The sequence below is a fragment of the Rhamphochromis longiceps genome, linkage group LG23 (genome assembly GCF_057381845.1).
Source record: "Rhamphochromis longiceps isolate RC_006_pf linkage group LG23, R_longiceps_female_GT1.1, whole genome shotgun sequence".
Lineage (NCBI taxonomy): Eukaryota > Metazoa > Chordata > Actinopteri > Cichliformes > Cichlidae > Rhamphochromis > Rhamphochromis longiceps.
This window is the reverse complement of record NC_140578.1, coordinates 35,738,050-35,762,798: the sequence shown is the minus strand read 5'-3', so window position 1 is coordinate 35,762,798 and position 24,749 is coordinate 35,738,050. Positions and strand designations below refer to the sequence as shown.

Sequence of the window (24,749 nt, the reverse complement as noted above, 5' to 3'; positions counted from 1 at the left end):
GTGGAGGTCCTGGGCTGGTGTGGTTACACGAGGTCTGCGGTTGTGAGGCCGGTTGGATGTGCTGCCATATTCTCTGAAACGCCTGTGGAGACGGCTTATGGTTGAGAAATGAACATTCAATGCACGGGCGACAGATCTGGTTGACATTCCTGCTGTCAGCATGCCAGTTGCACGCTCCCTCATTGCTTGTGGCATCTGTGGCATTTTGCTGTGAGACAAAACTGCACATTCCAGGGTGGCCTTTTGTTGTGGGCAGTCTGAGGTACACCTGTGCACTACTCATGATGTCAGATCAGCATCCTGATGTGGCACACCTGTGAGGTGGGATGGATTATTTCAATATAGCAGATGTGCCCACTACCACACATTTGGACTGATTTGTGACCACTGTTTGGGAGGGATGGTTATATTGTGTATCTGGAATGAATTTTAGGTCTCTACGTCCATCCCATGGGGAATGGGAGCAAAAACAAAAGTGTTGCGTTTATATTTTTGTTCAGTGTAAATAAAGCCATGAAGCCTCACATTACTTGCAAGGGTTTTTGGACCATTTTGCAATCCCCACATGTTCATGCCTAAACGCCAATGAGAGACTTTGTATTGAATTGTTCAAGTGTGGTCTGAATAAGACTCTTCAAATGGAAGAAAAACTAGATGGTGCTGGGAAATTGATGAAGATGCAACCACTAGCTGGTGGTACAGTGGCATTTATTCATTGATTCAAGACTTTCGTAGCTTTTTAATGAGAAAGAAAAGCAATATTGTGATTGCTTCCCTTTTGTCAGAGGGGGTTAGACTCTCTAGGAATTCAACTGTGGCTTTTATAAAGGCTGTTGTGACCATTATCCCAATAAGTCCTCTGAATTTAAAGCTAGAACGTGTCATTTTTAACTCCCCCAGATCCTAATCAGTCCATTAAGGTCCATTCCGGTAACAGAAGTTCAGTACTGATCACTTTAAGGCACAAACCACAAGGGTACAGCTAAGCACTCCCTGTAGAGCATATAATACAGGCTCGTCATCCAGTAACTGAAGTAAATCTGTTTTCTGATCTGATGACCCAGTGACTATGGTAGGGCCCATTTAAACACAAAAACTACCAAATTTTTCAAGTGCTGTCTGTGAATCGAAAACTAGAATTGCACATTTCTTGTGTTGCCAATGTTTTGTTGGATCATCCATCCACCTCAATCTCCTCCATCTGAGGACTGTCACTTCTCCTTTGCTTCCAAAAGAAAAGATTTTTAATTTATAACGCCACTAGAGAACTTATCACTTGAAGAGGAGCATTTGTCATTTGGGGGCATTTGCTAAACCAGCTGATACTGATTGTTTTTCTCAGTTTGACAGTCTCTAGCACCCACAGCTCCACTCTGGACACTTGTCATTTTCTTCCCAAGAAATGCTCTTCAAACCCAAACAACAAAGTGTTTGGTTAGTACACATGATGTATAATGTTCAAATAGTAATTTACTCAAATCCAAATGGAAATATTCTAAAACTCTGAGTTACTTTATCTCCAATATTCAATTTTGAAAAGCACTCTTAAACGCTCCCTTTTCAACAGTGCCAAAAATGTTAGCCATAAGATAACGATTGTGCTAATTCTTATATTGTAATTGTAACACAAATTTAAAGAAGTTATTTGTGTCCAAAGTTGCTTAAATGTCATCTGACCATCAGAAGATACGCAGCTGAGTAAATATATTGTAGAGAGTAGACTCCCATCAGGCTATTTACTCCCAAGTGTCTCCTTGGTCAGAGGGCATGTAGGGCCATTTGACTGATTACACGTCTGGGTCGGGGCTTTAAGTCAGGCCTCTTCAGTCTGCGGGAAACACCTTTAATCACATTAGATTGAAGTTGCTGCGTGTAGCATTTTAACCTCAATCACCAGCACATTAATTTGAACACATCAGCATAATTACCATAAACAAACAAGGCTCTCACCGAGCAGACTGTCAGCTCTTATATATACTGTATTGTACTTTGTGTTGATGCGGTGGAAAGCCTGCCAGAGTGCTGCATAGCTCAAATCATGAACACCCTGAATTTTGTAAACAATACCAACTTTTAATCCGTTTCAACTATTTCAACTGCATAATTTCAATTTCACTTGTCAGAACACATATATGTTTTTTGGGGGGTGGCTTTGATCTCTAATCTTTTTGTAGCATTTCTGGCTATTTAAAAGAAAATATACCGATAGAATACAAACAGCCTTTATGATGGGATGCAAATCTGGTTTTGAGGCAAAAATATCAGAAAGAGTTATCATTTGTTTCACAAATTTGATTATCAGTTGAAGAGCAACGAGATGGCAATCACGAAAAAGCCAAGTTCAAGACTTCAGTAACAACAACACCATCATGGCATCATCCTGGAAAACAAAATTGCCTGTTATACAAGCTACAGCCTCAAGGGCTGAAAGACTGAGCCAAGGTAGAACTGTCGAGACTCTGCAGTAGCCCTGATGGACAATTGAGGCTGGCTCCAAAAGTGATTCGATCAATAAATTCACAAGCTTAGGTCTCAGTCACAGAGGCATAGAGGCTGATCGGGGGCCTTAAGTGCTTCAGTCAGATAAATATCAAGCTTACAGCCTCAGCATATATACATTTTTGCAACTGATCCATTTGGAGTTTGTTTAGCCTTAAGATTAGGTGTGATAAGACAGGCAGCTGTAGCCTATAGCTGGCTGCTAGCCATCACGTTGGTTAATTTGAGTCTTTGAACTGGACCTGTATGCATAGGTTCAGTTTGGTCAGTGCAAGTCATTTATTTAACACTAGCACACTGCAAAAACTCAAAATCTTTTATCAATCTTTTAATCTTGAACCTAGAAAATTTTCACTTGTTCCGTTGGCAGATTTTTTCTCTAAATACAAGATATTTTTGCTTGAAATAAGTGAAAAATCTGACAATGGAACAAGTGAAAACTTTCTACTTTCAAGATTCACTGTCTTAAAACAAGTTCATATATCTTAATGAAATATTACTCTTTAGCTGATTGTGTCTTATTTTCATTTCATTTATTTGTTCATTTTCAGGCACAACAAATACCTATATTGAACATAAAATGCACAAAACAAAAAACAAAAATTGCCTGAAAAAGGAGTGGGACGAAGAAAACTTATTAAATCCCACCCCTATACTCACTCATCAACAAAAAAAAACAAACTTCCCGCAGCTACGCCCATCATTGCATACAGACCCATCAACAGCCCCGGGCACATACAAGCATCTAAACGGCAGCTCGCAAACAACAATTAGAGCCTTCATAACTGAATACAGAATATATAAATTATAAATTGCATTACCACAGGTAACAGGTAGTAATAACTACAAGTAACAAACACACATACATATACATACATATATATCTACACACACATGTACATATATGTACATACATACGCACACTTTTTTTTTTTTTTTTTTTTTTTTTTTTGGAATCCATACCAGCAATGGTAAGAGAACAGACATTACAGAGCACACTAAAAGCATCATTGAGTATACTGTGACCAGACCAACTGTTTGTAGAGAAATTTAATTTGCATTGTTTCAATTGTAAACTCAGACTGTTCCAGATTTTCACACCACATACAGACACACAAAAACCTTTACGGGTTGTTCGAGTTCTGGGTAATTTGAATTCTCCAAAGCCTCTCACATTATAAACCTTTTCTCGAATTTCAAATCTAGTTTGTAAATTTGCCGGTAAAAGTTTAGTAAAAGCTTTATACAAAATTATGGATGTATTGTAATTAACCAGATCCTGGAATTTAAGTAACTTTGCCTGAAGAAAGAATTTGTGAGTATGATCTAGATAACCAGCCTTGTGAATAATACGCAGTGCTCGTTTCTGTACTGTGACTAATGGATTAGTTGTATTTTTATATGTGTTTCCCCACACTTCCACACAATATGTAAGATATGGAAGAACCAGAGTACAGTACAGAGTACGAAGTGCATCTTTATCAAGGTATGGTTTCACTTTGTTCAAAACTGCGAGGCTTCTGGAAATTTTGGTTTTTATGTGTCTGACGTGGGGTTTCCATGAAATTTTGTTATCAGTTACGACTCCCAAAAATTTGTTTTCACTCACATTATCAATTGGTACACCTTCAATGATAATTGGTAATTCTACATTATATTTTAAATTACCAAAAAACATTGCTTTAGTTTTATTTATATTTAATGATAATTTATTTATGTCCATCCATTTTTTTTTTTTATAAATTTTAGCTCCCTGTTTACGGTCATTACAAGATCAGTATAATCATCGCTACTGAAAAATATGTTGGTGTCATCTGCGAACAGTATGAGTTTAAGTACTTGAGAAACATCAAAAATATCATTTATGTATACATTGAAAAGTTTTGGTCCCAACACTGACCCTTGGGGAACACCACATGTAATACCAAGTTTCTCTGAGTGGTAATGCCCTATGCTAACATATTGTTCCCGACCCGTTAGGTAACTTTTTAACCAGTTACCAGCTTTCCCTCGAATACCATATCTTTCCAATTTATCCAATAATATTGAGTGATTGATTGTGTCGAAGGCCTTTTTGAGATCAACAAAAATACCAACTGCATATTTATTTTTATCCAGTGTATCAGTAATTTCTTCTACTGCCTCAATTATCGCCATTGAAGTGGTTCTTTGCGCATTTTAAGTGCAATGAGATATTTATGACTAGAAATAAGACAAATATACTTGGTAAGATTTTGAGTTTTTGCAGTGCATTGCACACTATATGAATTCAGCTCACTAACCAACCTAGCATTACCTGATAAATTTGCACTCCATTCTATCATGCAGTTGCACTAAATGTAAGCAAAGAAACAAGAACCAATAACAACAAAAACCACATGGCTGCAATCATAACGCTGACAAAGTGTGCATTCCAATAGGAGAGGCTACATCCATCTTTCATTTACAACTTTTGATCAAGAAAGATTCATAAATACAATGCTGAGGTTTATTTCCAGAAAACAAATAAAATTCAGTATCTTTTAGTTTTTCAGTTCAAAGAGAGAAAGCTCTATAGTCTCAGTCACAGTGAAAACTCATGCAGTCCTGTGACCCGGCCACTGATCCTCCACTGGTACTTCTCTGTACTATTTATAGACACACCAAGCTGTGGTCTGTTCCACCTGGCTTACCCCTGGACACAAAACAAAGGTCAGTGTGTGGCATTTGTTAACATATTGTGGCAACAGCCAGTACCAACCAGACATGTATGACAGTTTTATACCAGCTGTCATGTGTTTGAAACCTCATGAACAAAACCAGAAAATCTGTTCTTTCTTGCTGCTGTGATCACACCGCCGAGATTATTTTGCACTCGCATTGATGTGTCAGTGGCATATTTGCTTTCTACAGGCATATGCACTGGAGCTTTCTCACTTCTTTGCGGCGGCACTTTGTTTTCCGTTTGTAGATGCGAGACACCGTGTGGTTCAGGAATCACCCAGTTGCTATGGCATCATGTAGCGCCAATTTCCCCAGAATGAATTAATCTATGCAAAGACAACCCGCGACCTTGATTTGAAATAGCAGCCAAATAAAAAAGAAAGGGAGGAAAGGCACTGCCAGAGCGCGTGCCGTTTTATTGAGATCGTACTGTTTTCAGCATCTGATCAGATAGTGGGATCTAAGGTATGAGGAGAAGAGTTTTTCATTTACCTAGTTGAGCACTTAAATCTAATGAGCAGCGATGAAGGGAAAGTCTAGACGAGCACTAGACCAGAGGAGGTAGCTGGAAATAGATGGGAGCAACTCGTCTCTATGGAAACCACAGGCAAAAACAGTGGCACACACACACACACACACACACACACACACACACACACACACACACACACACACACACACACACCACCACCACCACCACCACCACCACCACCACCACACACCACCACCACCACCAGACATGTAGGAGAGAAGAGGATGAAAGAGACCGAGAAGAGAGAGGGGAGAGGAAGGGTGAGGTGCGGTGTGGAAAGAAAAGAGGGGAGGGAGAGGGAAAAATGGCGAGCCCATGACAATGATGTGTATGTGTCACAGCAGTCGATATCGATGCCCCCGGTGGGCATTACTGTCACTGGGCTCATCTCTCTTAAAAAGAATTGATTTCATGTCGCCAAGCGAACACAGCGGTCTCCCTTAAGACACCATGGGGAGTAATTACTCCACGGTGCCATTAATGACACAATAACACACAGTTAAAAGTTACCTCCAGACAGATCCACACAAACAGCTGTGGAAATAATGATGACAAAGGGCATCCTATCAGAATTTCAGAATCTTCTTGCATCCTGCTCATCAGCCTTCGCAACAAGAATGAAGATCTGGAAATCTCAGCAGAGAACTGGAAACACTGTAACTGATCAATGCAAACGTAACTCCTGCAAAGTTAAATTGTTGTAATGAAAATATACTCAGAGCTCTTTTTGTTATTAGGTACACCTTGCTAGAACCCTTTTTGCCATCTTAAATGCCTTAAGTCTTCATGGCATAGACTTACAAAGCAGATTTATACCCATATGACATGATGGGTTTGCAGTTTGTCAGATCCGGCACAAATCTTTGGTTCCGCCACATCTCAAAATGGCTGTTTGGGATTAAGACCTGGTAACTGTGGTGGTAATTTGTGTATGATGAACTCATTGTCATGTTCCAGAAGCCAATCTGAGAGAAAATTATTTTTAGTGAGGTTGCAAGCAGCCAATAGAAAATGCACATATGAGAAGGAATTGACGTGATTGGCAACAACACTCCAGATGAAACCATGCTTCATGTTAGGACCCTACTTTAAAATGTCACAACAGAAATAAAGAATCATCAGACCAGTCAGTGTTTTCTCCCCAGTCTTGCAAGCTCCACCAGGAAGTCCACCCGTCTTTCCTTCGTCCCGGTGCATGCTTGATACAGCACATGTGCATTCAGTGCCACATAATTGATCAGTGGACTTTGATCAGTGGGTTTCACTCATCAGTGGGTTTCACCCACTGTGGAGTTTTGATGAGTTACTCGCATCAGCATGATTGGGTGAATAAAGTAAAAACCGTTCTGACAGCTCAGAGTAGAAAAGAGCTATAAAAGCACTAGTCCATTTACTATTTTAGTTACTTCTGCTTTGTATGCAGCTCAAAGCTGTTTGAGCAACAAACATGCTGATGCCAGAGAATGAATAAGCCTGCAGCTCATTGGATATTTTCTGCAAAACCCTAAAGATGGTTGTATGGGAAGATCCCAATAGATTGTTGGTTGGAGACTTGTCTGAGTATTTCAGTAACTGCGAAAATGACAACAATCACAGCATTTTACTGAGATCTACTTTGTAGACAGAAGAACTCAAATGTAATAGAAATGAACAGACATTACGTTGGCCTCGTAGTCTTTTAAATAGCAAATAGCTAACAGGACTGAAAGACAAATAAAGGGTGTTAGGAAGGTTTTTGGAATTCCATGGTGGATGTTAATCTCTTGGAAGGTCAGATAGAATAGGCTTTTTGTTTTGCTGTAGTTTTTTTTTTTTTTTAATGATTGCTCTAATTGCCCATTTTTTTAATTGGATGGACTTTTTGACATTTTTACTGTGAGGAATATTATTACGTAAAATAAATCAACACAATTAGTTAAATACAACCATTATACAATTCTGAACATGGCTGTTATTACTATTTTTTAAGAGCTTGGTTACCTCCCAAAGTAACGTGCTCTCCAGTTACGGTGATTATGCACAAGCTTTTAGCAGGTGATTGGCAGTTATTGCCCGACATGGCTATTACACATCTTCAATTCAGTGTGAGTTTTTTTTTGCTGTAGGGGTCAAGCTAATGCAAACGTTCCAGCCTCATTTCCATCACTCATCACTGTCATTAAAAGAAAAGTGGACTGATGAGAGCTCTGCCTCTCCAGAGGCCGACTAATGACCACATCCTGTACATCAGTCAGGATGTTAACTGTCAGCATGACGCGGCCTCTCACTATAACAGTCAGGAATAAATCGCAGTGGAGAATGCCGCTTTAACATTTCGCTATTACATAATCACAGAGTCCAATTTCTTCTAAAGAAAAATTAATTGTTAGACACAGTTAACTAGACATGTGACATGATAGAAGGCTAAAGTAGTAGATGGCATGTTAAAATTTAAAGAGGAAATCTTTATCTCCTAATTGAATTTTAAAGTAGCATGTTATTAACTATTGTCTGTTTTAATTTGGTTTAGAAAAAGGAGGTCATAGTTTTTGTATTACTACATTTGATTAAATCCAGAAACCAGAGTCTAAAATGTCCCCAATCTAAAGACTGAGGTTTTTTCACTACTTTGTTTTCTCCAAATTAACTTTTTTATTTAACCATACAGACTTTGTGTTTAAATTTTGACTTCTTCATAATTATTTTGACTCATAGGTCTTATTTCCTTAGACACTGACTGATGTCAACATTGCAGCAGTAATATTGATTGAGATCAATGCCATCACGTTTTGCTACTACTTAATTATTAACGCATAAGTATCTTGTGAATAGTCATTTTTGTTCAGTAACCTATTTATTTATTTGACAGACACTGTGGCTGTTAAGTAATATCCCGGTTGTAACCATGTTTTTATATAATATAGAAGAGAGCCTAATTATTTATGTCCATTTATGATTCATTATCCATGTTGCTGTATATCTGCGCAGGTGTGTCTTTGATGTCTTTACATAACAGAGAGTGTCTGTCAGTTCTCTGATCTCTGGTAATCTGATCTCAGGCATTATTAATGTGTTATGGCTGTAGTGACCACACAACAGTATATTATTATTAGAATTTGTAGAATTACAGTTTACATTTCAGACCTGCATGAGACACGTGGTGCCACTGTGGACCTGTGCTAGCAAAGATTAGCACGCTCTGGTCAGGCTACACAAAGACAGGCACTCATTATGCTCAGCATTGCACAACTATGCCGATGTTTTCACTCAACAGCAGCATTATGTTCTCTGCCACTGCTGCTGTTATATAACTGAAAGTGGCAGCTATTTTTATATTTTGTGGTTGAGTGGGTCAATAGCTCAAAAACGAATTTGAATTTCAGGGGAAAAACAGTATAACAGACTGTTGAAAAAAATGCCTGCTTTTGACAGGTTTATAAAAAATTTTTTTACCAGTCAATAGTTAACACTTTATAGAACCCCCAAGGTTGTATGGCCTAAAACCTATCGTATATTTATCACAACAAAATCAAAGAAAGCTTTTTAAAAATCTTATTCCATATTTCCAAAACTTCTCTTTGTGAATGTTCAGGTCCCACTACTTTCCCCATCTCTAGTAGTTTCTTGTTAATTTGAGGAATTTGGAAACGAAGAGCAGCTATTATTTTTAACATTTACACAACATTTACAGCCATGTTGTCACGGTCCGCAGTGGCAGACCGTGTGGAGAGTGTGAGGAGGACTCAGGTGCAGACACAAGTGAGGATACGGGAGTGAACTTTAAACAAAAGCGAGCCTTTTATTGTGGCTGATGAACACAAAAGAAACAAACAAGAATGAGGGCAGCACAAGAGATGTAACTAAACAGAAACATAACTATGGTAAGGCTATGGCTTGGAATACAAAAGACTGGGCATGGAAACACGGAGGGTGGGAACACAGACGACGCGACACAGACTACATGAAACACAGAGACTAAATACACATGAGGGATGATCAAGGGAAGTGGCCACACATGGGAGCACAGCTGACACACATGAACCTAACGACAGGACAGGAGAGGTGAAACTAAATACACTGACATTGAATACAGACTTTCAAAGTAAAACAGGAAACATGAAGATTAGACATGACATGAACTAAACATAACCATGCAAACATGACTTTTGACAGGTAGACGCACGAAGCAGGTAGACGGAGTACAGGGGAAGATGACAGAAGTGACAGCATGAACTTGACAACACAAGACACACATACATAAACACATGAAGGGCAAGGGAGGCTTAATACAAGGGTAATATAATTACAAATGAGCTGGAATAACTTAATGAACCTAAACAAACAATAAACATCAAAATAGACTAAACACAAAACACTGGGTCGCACGACCCAGGACCATGACACATGTGACAGGCTGGCGACCTGTCCAGGGTGTGCCCTGCCTCTAGATACACTAGCAGATACAGTAAGCAGAAGATGGATGGATGGATAAAAGTGAGTTTTCAAATTGTCCAGTCATAAAAATATGAAGCAACTACACCATGTTAGTCATAGCCTATGTCCCCTTGTGCCTTATTGTGTTAGCATTGATGTATACAGAAAAAGGGCTAATCTTAGTCTCCCTAGATATGGGTTCAAATTCCCAAAGTAGGTAAGGTTGTGGGGGGACAGATTTTTCTATTTTAACTGCATTAACAAATTGGCCAAAAATAAATGAATAATTACATTTCCAGAAGAAGGTTGTTATTGTTTTAATAAACCTTAAATTTTAAATATTTAATGAGCTGTTTTTATATAGTGTTTACTGCTGTTATCTGACAGAGTTGGCCCTCATATCGCTAATTTAGCATATACTTCAAAATAAAAGACTTTATTTTTAGTTGGTCTTTTGTTTTAAAAGAAAAATGGAATTCTTCCAAAAAACATAATATACAGAGATGCTACAATAGCCAAAGTGCAAACGCATATGGAGGAAAATGCAGGGGTCATAAGTGTCACGGTTCTGGGTCTGTTGGACCCAGTATTTTGAGTTTATTGTGTTTTGATTTAAGTTTGCATCAGGGATTGTGTTCTTGTTCTCTTGTCGTGTTATGGTAATGTTTGTCTATTATTAGAGTTCCATGTTTCTGTTTATCTGGGTTTAAGATGTGGGTTTAGTTTTATATGTCATTTCAAGTCTGTCTCTGTCTAGTCTGTGTCTTAGTAAAGTGTGTTTTGTTTCCTGTTTTATTGTGAAGGTCTGCGTCTCATGTGAGTGTGTTCAGTTTTACCTTTGTCTAGTCTTGTTGATTATTCCCAGCTGTGTCCACCACCTGTGTGTAATTCCCCTGTGGTTCTCTGTGTATTTAAGTCATGTCTTCCGTCATTGTTGTTGCTGGTCCGTCTGTGTATTCCACCCTGCGTCATCTGTGTATCTACCATGTCACATCCGTGTGCTCTCCCTGCTGTCCATCGTCATTCTCCTCTGCTCGTTCTCATTCAGGTTTGTGCTTTGTAGTTTTAGTTGTTTCCCAGTATAGTTTAGTTCTCCGTGTTGCCGTTTGCCTCTCCTTTTGTGTTCAATAAATCACCTTTTACACCTTCACGACTGCCTGCGTGTGGATCCTCCTTTTCCTCCTCCGCACGGCTCCTCTCACTCGCCGTGACAATAAGAGTTAACCCTGTGCTTAATACGGGGACTTGGTATCACCAGGCCAATCCCACTTTGAGACCCAATCAGGACAGAGTCCCATATGATACAAGAGAGGTCAGTGCTCTCAGATACCTAATGTAGGACATCCGCAGATACCAGTTATACCAGACTGGTATCTGCAAACAGCAGAACTTCAGACTCCAAGACTCAGCTGGATTGGCTTTACATGCAGCCAGGAGCAGCTGGAAGAGGCTTTCAGTCATAAGTCCAAGTCTAAAACAGTGGAGAACCTCAAATGTGGGTACTGAAGAGAACAACACAGCTAACACAGATAATAATCATACAACTGCTAAACCAGACAAGATTATCCAAGACCTGCAGGAAGAAAGAAGTGCTGCAGAGCTGTGTGTGCAGTCTTCAACCTAAACCACTGAGACTTCACACACAGACAGGCTGATCTGCTCATCCAGGGAAGGAACAGCGACACCTGAAAGAGCAGCAGAGGTCCAGCTGTGAAGTTACTGAGCTTAAAAGTTAAGCTCTGCACCAATGAGACCCTTCTTTGAAAAAAAAAATTAAACGCCACTGAATTTGGACCAAGAACCAAAACCTCATACTTTTAAGCATGAGGCTTTGGTTTACATAAAGTCATGGAGGAGCAAAAACAGGAAAGCAGCAACATCGCAGATGAGCTTTCAAAAGAAGAGGCAAAGAAGACTTTGCATCTGCAGGAGACCCTGCAATGAAAGCAAGAGAACAAAACCATTATCACCATCATCACTGGCTGAACACGAGGCCCGAACTAAGATCATGTCAGAGAGAAAAGTCCAAAAGGAAGTAGCAACCATGGCTAATTAAATCATTCACTTCACTGACCTCAACACAGTCATCAAAATGATGATTATATGCAACTACAAAGCTTTTTAGACTTGGGTTTACGCTCTGGATTAAGTTCAGATGCAACTTCAGGTTTAGGTTTAGGTCGGAGAAGCTGTTTTTTTTCCTGACCTGAAGTAAAGTGTTTCCAGTGTCTGAACACAACTGTGAAAAGTGCAGAGTTTTTGATGGGAAAACATTGTCAGTGAACACATCACTGATATAATCAATGATAATGTATTTGAGAGCATATTCGGTGTTTGCTGTTGAAGCCGAAAACTGATATTTGGTTGTTTATAAAGAGACAGGACTACATCAGGACAGTTCAACTTTGGCTGAATGAGTGAATTATTGGATATGCCCAATAAAAAAGCATAAAAATAAAATATCAGAATAGTGATGAGTCATTTTGGTACAAAAGGTAAACAGGATAGAAAGAAATGTTTAAAAAAAAATGTAGAATTTAAATAAACTGTACTTTTTGCTGTTTTTTTTGTTTTTTTTTTACTAAAAAAAACAGGATTCTTTTTATTTTTCGTAGTTGTTTTCTTAAATATACTGTATTCCCCATGCAAACAAGGTATTTGCAAGGAATCTCCATGTGTGTCACTCTTTTTTGGCCATCTTAACAACTATTTATCCGATTGGTCCCGAATCACATTCCTTTGCAGATATACAGAAATAACAAAAACAGGAATGTGCTTGTTGAGTTGTGGCTGCACTACTTGCACCACTCCAGAGACAACTCAGGATCTGCCTCATAAGCCTCTGTGTAATAGAAGTGCTTAACCCACAGATCTCTTTTTGAAACATCATTTTGATCGTAAGTGGAACGAGAGAGAATAAAAAGAAAAATTACATTGAATCATTTGATAATTACGACCGCTCTGCTGCACCACCCTCAAAACGTATCCCGCTGTGGGTGTTTAATAGAAAGGATTGATGCAAGACTGGGGACATCTACCCAGAATACCCCATGTGCATTATTAATAGCGATTAATAAAGTGCTGCTCACATGTTACATAATCACTGACATCCACATGGGTCATCCTACTGCTGACCAGCAATTCATCGTGCATGCTTTGTGAAGTGACTCTCCTTCCTATCCTCATGCTTCTGTTACTTTTGCAGGAATCACCACAGTGCTGACCATGACCACGCTGAGCACAGTGGCCAGAAACTCTATTCCTAGAGTGTCCTACGTAACCGCCATGGACCTGTTTGTCACCGTCTGCTTCATGTTTGTCTTCGCTGCCATGATTGAGTACGCCATGCTCAACTACTACTCCTACAGTATACGCAGACCTCCCCCAAAGAAGAGAATGGTAAGCCTGTGGTGAGTGTATGAGTAATGAGTAGCAAAAAGGAGGACCGCGTGCATCAAACTTGCATTCTTTCTAACAACCACCAGACTTATTGTTTGCAAAAAGGAGTGTGATTATATAGAAGGCTATGAGAAAACAGGCCTATGTTTCACTTGATTTATGAGCTCTGTAAGCAGTTTTTCAGTAGGTTTATGGTCTCAATCACTCGCTTGAAGTCTTATTCAATCCAACCTGAGGTTCATTTTGTAAATTATGGTCCCATTTAGAGTAAAACAGACAATAAACCAGGGTATGTTAGGGGACAGCTATATTGTGATGGACTTGTCACCAGAGATGGGTGGTAACGCGTTACTGTAATCTGATTACTTTTTTCAAGTAACGACTAAAGTAAGGGATTACTATTGCAAAAATGGTAATTAGATTACCGTTACTTTCCCGTAGGAACGCTGCGTTACTGCGTTACTAAAACCGTGATTTTTTGCGAGAATGTCTCATGACAGTGACGTAAGCGAGTGCGCCGTTCGTGGCAACAGCTGTGTGCAGATCAACAACGGATAATATATCGATTGTGGGAGAGAGTGTGAGCGTGCAGCGTTTAAAGCGTGGAAGTACTGACCTTACTTTGAGTTAGATTCCATAAAAAGTGACAAAAACATTAGCGTCCGTTGTGCGTGGGAAGAAAACTTCTTTTTACAGCGAAAAAACCCCCTAAACTTCCAAGCAAGCTCCGAGTGCGCGACGACGTAATGGGAAATTCACAGAGAAACTCGCGGATTCTTCCACTGACCGCCGCGCACACCTGCACCAGGGTAAACCTCCGCCTGCCCTACTCCTGCTTTACAGGTGAAAATAGAGCAACAGGACTGCTAGTCTTTGACTTTATTTATTTTCTGCTGTGTTTTACGTGCATCTATTTGAAAGAGTGAGTGTAAACACACAAAAAAAAATTATGTGCTGGAATGTGCAGAAAATAGGTTTAAACGTTAAACTAATTTATTCAAGTCAGTGAATGTTGCATATAATTACATTTTTGCTTGATACATAAAATTAAAAGATTAAAACTAACAAAACAAGTTTTAAAAAGAGACTTTTCCATTTGATTACATTTTGTATGATGGATTATGTTGAAAAAGTAGAATTGGGCTGAAAGATCTATCGCTTTATCACCTATTCAGGTTGTAAATCGTGTTTTTAAAAAGTAACTAAGTAACTAAGTAATTAATTACTTTTGAAAATAAGTAATCAGTAAAGTAACGGGATTACTTTTTTGGGGAAGTAATCAGTAATTAGTTACTGATTACTTTTTTCAAGTAACTTGACCAACACTGCTTGTCACTAGGATTAGGATTAGGATTTAACTGTATTGTCATTGCACATGTATAAATACAGGGTAACAAAATATATACTACTGTATGAGAATGCAGTGCTCTTTGTGTGGTAGCAGCCAAAATCCCAAATTTAAGACCACTGTTTCCCAACCACTGTATTTGCCGAAGAAATGATCATGTGTGCCGTGGAAGATTACCTGGTTCCACCTGATTAGTACTCTAAACAAGCGATCCCCAACCCCCGGACCACGGACCAGTACCAGTCCGTGAGTCGTTTGGTACCGGGCCATGAGAGTTGAGGTGGATGTGAAATTTGTTGTTTTTAGGGTTTTTATAGTTTTTTATTGTGATTTTTTTTTTTCATCTTTTTTATCGTTAACTTGGTTTCCCTGGGTCTTTTCCTGTGTTATGAATAAATCTTATTTTTTATGGTACTGGCACTGGTTTTATTTTGTTGTTTTTATCCGCAACACCTTAAAGGCCGGTCCGTGAAAATATTTTCGGACATAAACCGGTCCGTGGCGCAAAAAAAGGTTGGGGACCGCTGGTCTAAGCAACCGGCAGAACAATTACATTCTCTTCCACTAGAGGGCAGTTGAACTACACTTCCTACAAGGACTGGGTAGCCAATTGCCATTAAAACAGACGAAGATGAAGAAGAAATGACATAATAGTCATGCTGTGAAACGACACAGTGCGCAATAGCAATAACTAAATATTTGAAAAGAAAAAAGTAGTCAATCTGATCTGGGTCCTGGAGAAAACTCCAACCCAGATGAAGGCCCTAGCATGAGTAGCGGTCAGAAGAAAGCAACAAGGTATACTGGGGACACACCGAGCCAATTCCACTATACCTGGTGCGCGGGGAAAAAATATCAATAAGCTTTTTGTGACATTTTTTTTTGGTGGTGTGCCGTGTCATTTTTCTAATGTGAATTATGTGCCGTGGTTCCACAGGGTTGGGAAACACTGCTTAAGACTATAAAATGGTACCTGAAGCCAAAGAGGCTAGGTCCAGCCTTCATATGAACAATAGCAAGAGAAGAAGGGATGCCGAGAAGAACAGAAACCCACAAACAAATAAAGACAGACTACGGACCAGAGCTGGACTGCAACAATAAATTCAGCCCTGGCAGTTTAAGTCCAGACAGCCCACCATGATCGCTCTTACATACACATTATGTATATATTTCATTTTGTTTGATTATTGGTATTAAAACAGGTTTTAATCAGGTTGGTACAGTCGTTGTTGAGTTAGAATAGTTGGTTTGCACTACAGCATGTAGTAAAAGCTGAAGTTTAGCTATTGCAGTGGCTCAATGTCAAAGTAGCTATTTACTTTACCTGAATCATTGAATCTCTCCCTTCCTAATTATGTCCCTCCATATATTTTCTTACAGCCTTCTTCTTCTTCTTCTACTTGTCACCTTTCTCCACCTCTTCCTCACTCTGTTGTTAGGACTCCTACTCCTGCACATCTCCACAGTTTCCATCTTGTCATAAGTAGAAAAAAGGTGACCAGACTATATTTTTATCAGTTTGTTTCCCTTTTAGATCTGTTTTTTCATTGTAACCACATTTCCAGTTACCTGTTTAGGAATGACAGATTACGGTCTAGCCCTTTTACAAAGTTGTTGCCTATTTGGAACACCCGAATGGAAAAGCTTTGAAAAACAAAACTGTAATGCCAAATTCATGCATGAAACACGAAATCCTAGCAGGTTGCTGATGACCCGGTGGGTGTAAAGTGGTTAAGGTGTCTGAAGAGGAAAGAACGCGACTGAATACTTTCTTTCACTGTCTTCGCTGTAATCACACCAACCTTCAAAAACTGATATTGATTTGATCCATAGGGTGCCCATATATACATATATATATATATATATATATATATATATATATATATATATATATATATACATATATATATATATATATATATATATATATATATATATATGGGAAATACACAATATCTACCCAGGAGTTTGACATGTCTGTATTAGCACATGTGTGCAGCTGAATGCATTTCTTTTCAACCCGCCACTCCTGTATGAGAGCCTACCACTCTGTGTGGGCGTTCTCAAGGCTGCACCTGCCGCGAATGCTTTAATGGCGTCGGCGCACATCTACTAAGACTGAGTCAGCCACTGTTGCTGTCATTTCCCTCTCTCCAGATCCCCTCCCTATTCATTATTTTCTCCCAGTGTAGAGGAGTTCTGCTGAATGTGTCTCAGGGCTAAAACAGACTGCCAGCTCAGGCTGAATAATTAAGTTGTGTTACATACAGTCCCCTCCTCTGCATCTCTGACTCTTCACTGTATTCTGGCCCGCTCTGTCTGTGGGGAAGCCCCCCCCTCCCAAATCACCACCATTCGTGTCGTTCCCTTGTACTGCCCACTCCGTCAAATCTCTTACTCCACACGACACATCTAACGATTCCTCTCTCTCGCCTACCACCCTTCCTTCAACAGAGTAGTGGAGGACGGGAAACCTTTTAAAAAAGATTTTAACCCAATTAGTTGGCCTCGCATGATTTCATAAACATCAGGGAGGGAGTCATGTAACAAATTTTCTCAGGAGGTACTTATTTGGCAATGGGGTCTCAAAAATTCTTTCTAAAGCTGCATTATGTGAAAGAAAAAATAACAAAACATATTTCTTAGCCATTTGTACTTTTGTAAATCAGCTTGTTTGGTTTACAATATGATTGAACACTGTCATTAATTTCAACATCACAGAAATCCTTGTGCTGTTAGAAATTGATTACACAAAATGTTATTGTTGGTACTGTTTTTTTGTTTTTTTTGTTATAACTAATAACAGCAGAACTATGAGAATGGCACATCGCTCAAAAATCTATTCAGCTTATCAATTGTGTGCTGAAAGTTGGAGTTTTTAAGCACTCAAATACATCAATAAATATATGCCATGGCTTTGTGTCTTTATAATCTCTCTATTTTGGAGAAATGATAAATCATACAGAGTGTGGTAATTTACTGAAGGCACAATTTCTCCTTTAATACTTTAATGAAATATAGTGCAATACAACAAAAAGGGCACTGCTTGAAAATATTAGCAATCATCTGAACAATGGAGCTTTTTATGAAGTGGCAGTGCTCGAGACTTCTTGTTATGTCGTGCAACTAGCTTATTAGGCTAATGATGATAATATACGTCAGTATCTGCATCGTTTTACTATAGTTGGTGACCTACAAAGAAGTAGCCCAGGCTCGTGGCAAAATGTGAAATAGTTTTGAACCTAAAGTATTTAAGTGGAAAGAAGAATGTAATTTTAGCATTCGTTTTTGCAATTTTTAGCATAAAGACATAAAATTACTAACATTCACTAACCACCTAAAAGAAAAAGAAAGGCTTGCAACATAGCCAGGATATGTGTAATGCTACAGTTATAGGTGGTTGGAGCCCACAGCCCAACCACAATTATTGTAACTGTATGCAATGAACTTATAATCTTGGGTGACAAGGTTTGCAAATACTTGCAGTTAGCTATTGTCTTCTAAGTATGTTTGGTGCCTCAAGACAATGATAAAATGGCAATAAGGTCAAGTTGGCAGTTACAAGAAAGTATATGTTTATCACAAATTTGTTGCTGTCTGTATTCTCAGAAATCAACATTAAACAGAAAGTCACATTTACTACTTCTTCAGAGTCCAGCCTGAACCTCATAGATTTGAAAAAGACATTCAGAAATCTCTCCACATATAGTGACATAGTTGCTACTGGACACAATTTTAACAGAAAAATAACACAGGGGCTTGGCAACCTTGCATTTTGACATAGCAAAGAGTTTGCCCATGGACTGGGCTAACCACAGTCTATTAATGCAGTTAACATTCATCAGCACAGACTGACCAACTGATTGCAGCATGTTGACAATCTGTATATGTTTATACATTAGTAGTCAATTATATGCAAACTTTTGCCATTCTGTCAGTCTTAGTCTGACTGTGATTGTGTAGAGACAGGTTGTCTCCCACCAGGCAACCTGTGCAATTGCATTTCGATTAAAATTTGGCTGCCGCAACTACTTGCAGTTGGTCACTGAATGTGAAAAATTGTACTCACTAGGTAACCATCAGTTTTGCTTATTGCAAGGACACTGCCATCCTACTTTTATATTAGTGTCAAAAAATGTCTTCAAGTACCTCTAAAATGTCTCTGAATTATGGAGTTGTGTGACCCCGCCCCCCAAAAATGATGTTAGCTAGATCACAAATTGGCTGTTGATGTTGGACCTGGACTAGCACTGAGATTAGAAGCCAAACATCAGGTACACTTGTTGACTAACTAAAGCCTAAGATTGCTAGCCGCATTGACGATCTGGACTTTCTATGCCTAGCTGTGGCTTGTAATTTTGATGTGACAGTCATTGCTTCGGGAATAGATTACGTAAGTCTTAATTAATTCACCTATTCTCTCTCTCCGTTTTTATCCTAGGCCTACTCGTCTTTCAACATGGGTCCCACCCCTCGGCCTATGATGCCCATGGGCAACTCCTTGTTCTGGCATGACTATGATGACAGTTGTCTGCACGAGTGCCTGGATGGAAAGGACTGCAAGAGCTTCTTCTGCTGCTATGAGGAGTGTAAAGAAGGCGGCTGGAGGAAAGGACGGATCCACGTCAACATCCGTGAGCTGGATGCCTACTCCCGGGTTTTCTTCCCCACCTCGTTCTTGCTCTTTAACATTGTGTACTGGGTCAGCTACCTCTACCTCTAGTCTGTCTCAAGCCGTGATGTGTGGGCACTGCTGAAACAGCCCGCGGCACTTTGCACCACGGCTTGTGATTTGAGGTCAGTGCTAAACATAGGGGAAGAAATGAGGTGGATCTGCTGTGTGGGACTTGTGAGGGACATGCTGCCTCTGGAGTGATATGACGTATTCAAAAATACACGTGTGCTCGGGTGCACAGTGTAAAGGCCATGATACTTTGAGCAGTGCCACTCCACCGTGAATAAATCGCTCAGCAGTAGAATAACAAGCCGCCAGCATTAACTTGAATGGATGAGTCCCACTTATGACTCTCTCAGAAACCAAACAACAGACAGCTGTGACTTCAGAGACATTTGGGAACAGGGGTTGCAGAGCTGACTCTTGGTCGTGGAGATGGCGAAGCACCCATAGTGCCTTCTTTAGAAAGGGTGCGGCACCGAGAGAAGCAGCTTCAGAGTTCCCTTCATTATCTTTATTACCTCATCCATCACACCGCCGCATGCTGAGCTGTTTAGTCTTTGATGAAACAAACCCAGAACACAGTTCTCACCACTGGAGATGTTTAAAAACCAACGCTCACCATTCATTTCGTAGCACATTAGTTTTAGTTGTACCCTAGAATTAGTTCCCTTTTTGAGAATAGTTGTTTTCTTGTTCTTCTTCTTATTGGAACTAGTTGTTCTTTCACAGCAGGTCACATCAGCTGTTACTTGTTAAATATGGGTTCCAGCCAGGGGCAGTGGTTGTATGGTAAAATCTTATTTATTGAGTCAGTGACTGTTTTGTTGAACATGACTATTTTGTTTGAACATGCCGTTTACAGTACATGCCAAGAAGATTTGGGAGTTTTTAATGAATGCTGGGCTATATTCGCACACAACAACTATATAAAAACTGCATAATGTCTGCAGACTGATCTAAAACTACCTGGGCATATTTTGTATGTTGCAGTAAACAGATTGGGGTTGGAGTACTGCTGCTTTTTTCCAAGAACACACCAGTTTAAAAAAGGGTTTTTTTTTCTTACTTAAATAGACTTTGAGTTTTTAATATAATTTATGCATTACTTAGGCTTAAAGGAAAAATTGGATATTTCCAAAATTGTACTTTATATTCTCAAATAATGGTCTTTATTTAGCTCTTTATTTAGTTTACTGGTAGAAGACTTTTGGGGCTTGTAGGTTTATTTTAGAGAGAAGTTTCAATTCCAAATGTATCGTTATTCTAGTAAAAGCAAAATGAATTTAATGCATTTACCTTTTGTCTATATTGGTTCTATGTATATAATTTATAACTGAAATAGAGTAACAAAATATTAACTGGCCTTTTTCCCTGAATGACATTATCCCTCCTTATTTTTTATGATCCAACAATTTACTTGTGCTTCTTTCAGGAACACTTACTTTAGAGAATGAATAGCATGACTTTCTTTGCCAAGAGTTCATTGAGGAGACTAATTAATGTCTGAATGTGAAATTAGCAGCCAGTAGCTAGCAAGCCTGATGCAAACACTGAAACTTGGGAGAAGCATCCAGATCTGCCTAAAGGGATATCTGCCAGGACCTGTAAAACTTACAGTTTTTGGACTTGTAAATTCTTCGGCAACTAAAGACATAAGTTAGCACTTTTACTCTTTAGGTTAAACAGTAACTAGTTAGCGAGTTTTACATAGAGCTATTAAACAAACTTTAGTCTTTTTGTCTTTTTCTGAGTTGACAGTTGTTAAATACAGTTTAACATTTGGCATACCGAAATGAGAATATACACTGTATATAAAAGCTAGCCAAGGGCCACTATGATTGGTTCAAGTTCAATGTTGAACACAGTTCTCACCCCCCCCCCGAAGAATTATAAGCTACAAATGATATAGGCCTGAGTAAAGACAAATTGTTGTGCCAAAATGAAAATAGTTAAACGGGTACATTTTCGATTTGGCCACAAGCCACTTAAACCCTGAAGAAATGCATAAATGCTGCACCTGGCCCATTCAGTTTCAGAAGTATAGCTTGAGTGTATTAAATTGAAGCCCTGATGAAAGCTTCAGTTTTGCTTACTTTTTATTTTCAGTCGAAAAATGAAAGTAATCTCTGATGTCCTGCCAGGCCCTCAAGGCACATCGTCCTGTGCCCAGGTGGAAATGATCCCAGGTACTGTAAAATAGGTTCTACATATTGTGATATCACATACACAAATGCACACACACAAAACACACACACAGATGCTACATTGGACAGTGTTGAAAAATGGATGATACAAGATTCTTTTTCATGGACTCTAAATGGAGTCCCACATGCCCTCCTCAAACATTTAAAATTGATGCCATATGTGGAGGCGTGCAGACACACACGCTGGACTGGGCCAGTGGCATTTCAGACATGCTTTTGTTTACTGTAAGGTGTTTTTTGCAGTTGTTTGGCTTTGTAGAACAATCAGCCCTTTTCCTCTCTCCTTCCCAACACACACACTTTTTCCCTAGTATTTGTATGTTCAGAGAAAAGCTTTTATGTAAGTTGTATCTAATTAATGTTTCTATTTTCATACAGGTATATATGGAATGTATGTTAGGCCAGTAGCAAGGCCAGAGTCAATCTGGTTTCAGTTCAGTCAGTTCGAGCAGCTTAGATGAGTTTATATTTAAGGATCCCACATATTTTATTTATGAGGCCTCCAAGAGCCATTTGTTTCCTGTCCAGAGGTTTTTAGGTAAAAATCAAATAGCCTCAAGGTTGCTGGACAAAAAAACAGAACACCCAATTAGTTGTGGGCCACATCTTATTCTGTTTATTTAACTTCTTTAATGTCCACCAGGTCATTGGCAACCCATCGAGGCTTTGGAATTTTGATTTTAGCCCATGAAAAAAATGTATGGACATTTTCAAAAACTAGGAGATGTTATATTTCAAATGACGTCTCATATATAGAGGCATTACACTTTTCCTTATAAAAGATTTATCATTTGGATTTTCAAACAGTTCAACTTTCTACAAAAAGGAACTGTAACCCTAACCCTAGAAGGAACGCCAGTGACCTTGCGATAGTTAAACCCTTAACCTCTACCATCTTTCAAATTAAATCTCATGGGATAATTTCCATAGAATTTTTTCCTATTGGAACTACCATTTACCATCAAATGGTCTAGGGTTAGGGTTATAGTTACATTTTCCTGTAGCAGCACACTAAATAGGTACATTTTTCAGAACTAGAGCATACAAGGGGGTGGACATTATCCCTACCCCTAAGGCTCACAGGTAACCAGGTCAGTATTAAGTGGTTAATACATTAGCTCAAAAGAAATGGTGACACAGCATTAGTAGTTGATGGATCTATGTAGTCTGAGGAGCTTGGAAAGAAAAGCGTCTGGACTTCTTTAAGTAGCTTGAAGTCGTTTCACCTCTCATCCGAGAAACTTCTTCAGTTCTAAAGTCAAATGGTGGTGGAAAATCCCAGATTTAAGCCCAATGGGAGTGTCCCCCCAAGAGGCACATGGACCCTCTTGGGTGGACACTCCCACTGGGCTTAAATCTGGGATTTCCCACCATTTAACCTTAGAAGCTCCTTTGACTACGATGACCTGCATGACTGAGAACCTTCACAGACAACAATTTATGTAACTAACTGTGTAAGAACTGACTGAATTGACCAGAGTTTGGGCAACACCGCAGTAAACTCTCCTCACCTCTGATATTTCTACTACACTTTATAAGTGTCTTAGTCCATGTAGATACTTCAATAAAATCAAATATCACTATTTTCTACGTCTTAACAAAAACCACCTGTGTGTTTCAGTTGACTGGGACCTGTGTTTATAAAGCCTCTTTGCAATCAGAGTACTAACCCAGGATCAGCACTGGCGAGCATAATAAAGTCGCTCATGAGCCTCTCCCAGAGACCTCATCACCCCCATTAAAATTTCCCAGCTCGTGTGAAAAGTGGAGAGTCATTGGCACAGAAAAGGTGTCAAAGAAATCACTTCCCTTTTTGCCCTGCTCACCAAGTTTGTTGTGATTGTCAGTGAGATCTCTGAGGAGTGGGGCGGGGCTGTAGGATTTTCTAAAAAGCCACTCTGCTCTTGGATCAGCACTCCAAGGGGAAATATTTTATGAAAACTGACTCTGGAGTGAAATAGATATCTTTTTTCTAGTGCGTGGTACATTGCTTATATTAATAAATAACGTTTTGGTCAAGTGCTACTGTGATGTCTTTTTGTGTGAAAGTCTTTAAGAGTGTTGCTTAGTGGTTAGTCAGGAAAAAAAGTTGTGTGTTACAGCAAGCCTCTGGTAAAGTGCTTCAACTGCTTTGCTGGAAGGTGTCAAGCAAAACAGTTGAGAGGGTTTGGAACTGTAAAAAGACAACAACTGCAATTTTTCCTAGGTGAATTTCCATCACTGGGGGTTTACTTTTGTACGCAAAAGGGGATCTACTCTATATGCTTCCTACTATCCTTTCACTGGATTTCAATGCCATGTCACTTTGCTCCCAGTTCCCAAAGGTCTGAAGAAGATGGATTATTGATACCATTATCAAATGTTTGACCATGTGTCAAAGCCAATTCAGAGACTGTAGAGGACCATAATGCCACAATACACTAAGATTGAGGTCATAAAAGCTACAGATGCATAACTCTTTTGACCCGAATTTGCCAAAAAATGTCAGTTCAAATTTGCTTTATTTGTAGAGCTCCAAATAAGCCTCACCCCGTGATCACAACCTCGGTGACTTTGACCGAGGCATGACTGCTAGTGTCAGACAGGCTGGTCTGAGTGATTTCAACACTCCTGACCTTCCTAGAGTGTCATATACAACCTCTAGAGTTTATGCAGAAAGGTGCAAAAAATCTGCTGGTGATAACAATTTGCAAATGGAAATAACTTGTCGATAAAAAGGTTAGGAGGAGAATGTGCAGCCGCTCCAAGCTAACTGGAAAGTTACTGTAAAATTGTGTTATAATAGCAATAGTATTTTAATAGCAATATTGAAAGAAAGTACTTTAGGGACAATGGTTCATATGTGAGGCTTGCAAAGTTGGCGTTGGAGGAAGAGGTTTGTCAACCAGAAGACATGACTGTGTCTCACTAACACCTTGTTTTAACTCTTTAATTGGTGTCACCAGCACTGGCTCTTTACTTTCAGTTTCAATC

At 39.2% G+C, this 24,749-nt stretch overlaps 1 protein-coding gene across 1 annotated transcript in view; it reads left to right on the top strand.

The window, feature by feature from the left end:
* The window catches only part of LOC146642494 (gamma-aminobutyric acid receptor subunit gamma-3-like), a 174,224-nt gene extending 153,609 nt beyond the window's left edge, over window positions 1-20,615 (top strand). Inside the window, exons 9-10 of the mRNA XM_085398690.1 lie at window positions 13,353-13,546; window positions 19,336-20,615. Coding sequence (XP_085254816.1) covers window positions 13,353-13,546; window positions 19,336-19,617 — 476 coding nt within the window. The 3' untranslated portion in view covers window positions 19,618-20,615. The remainder of the gene's footprint in view (window positions 1-13,352; window positions 13,547-19,335) is intronic.
* Window positions 20,616-24,749: the final 4,134 nt, after the last annotated feature.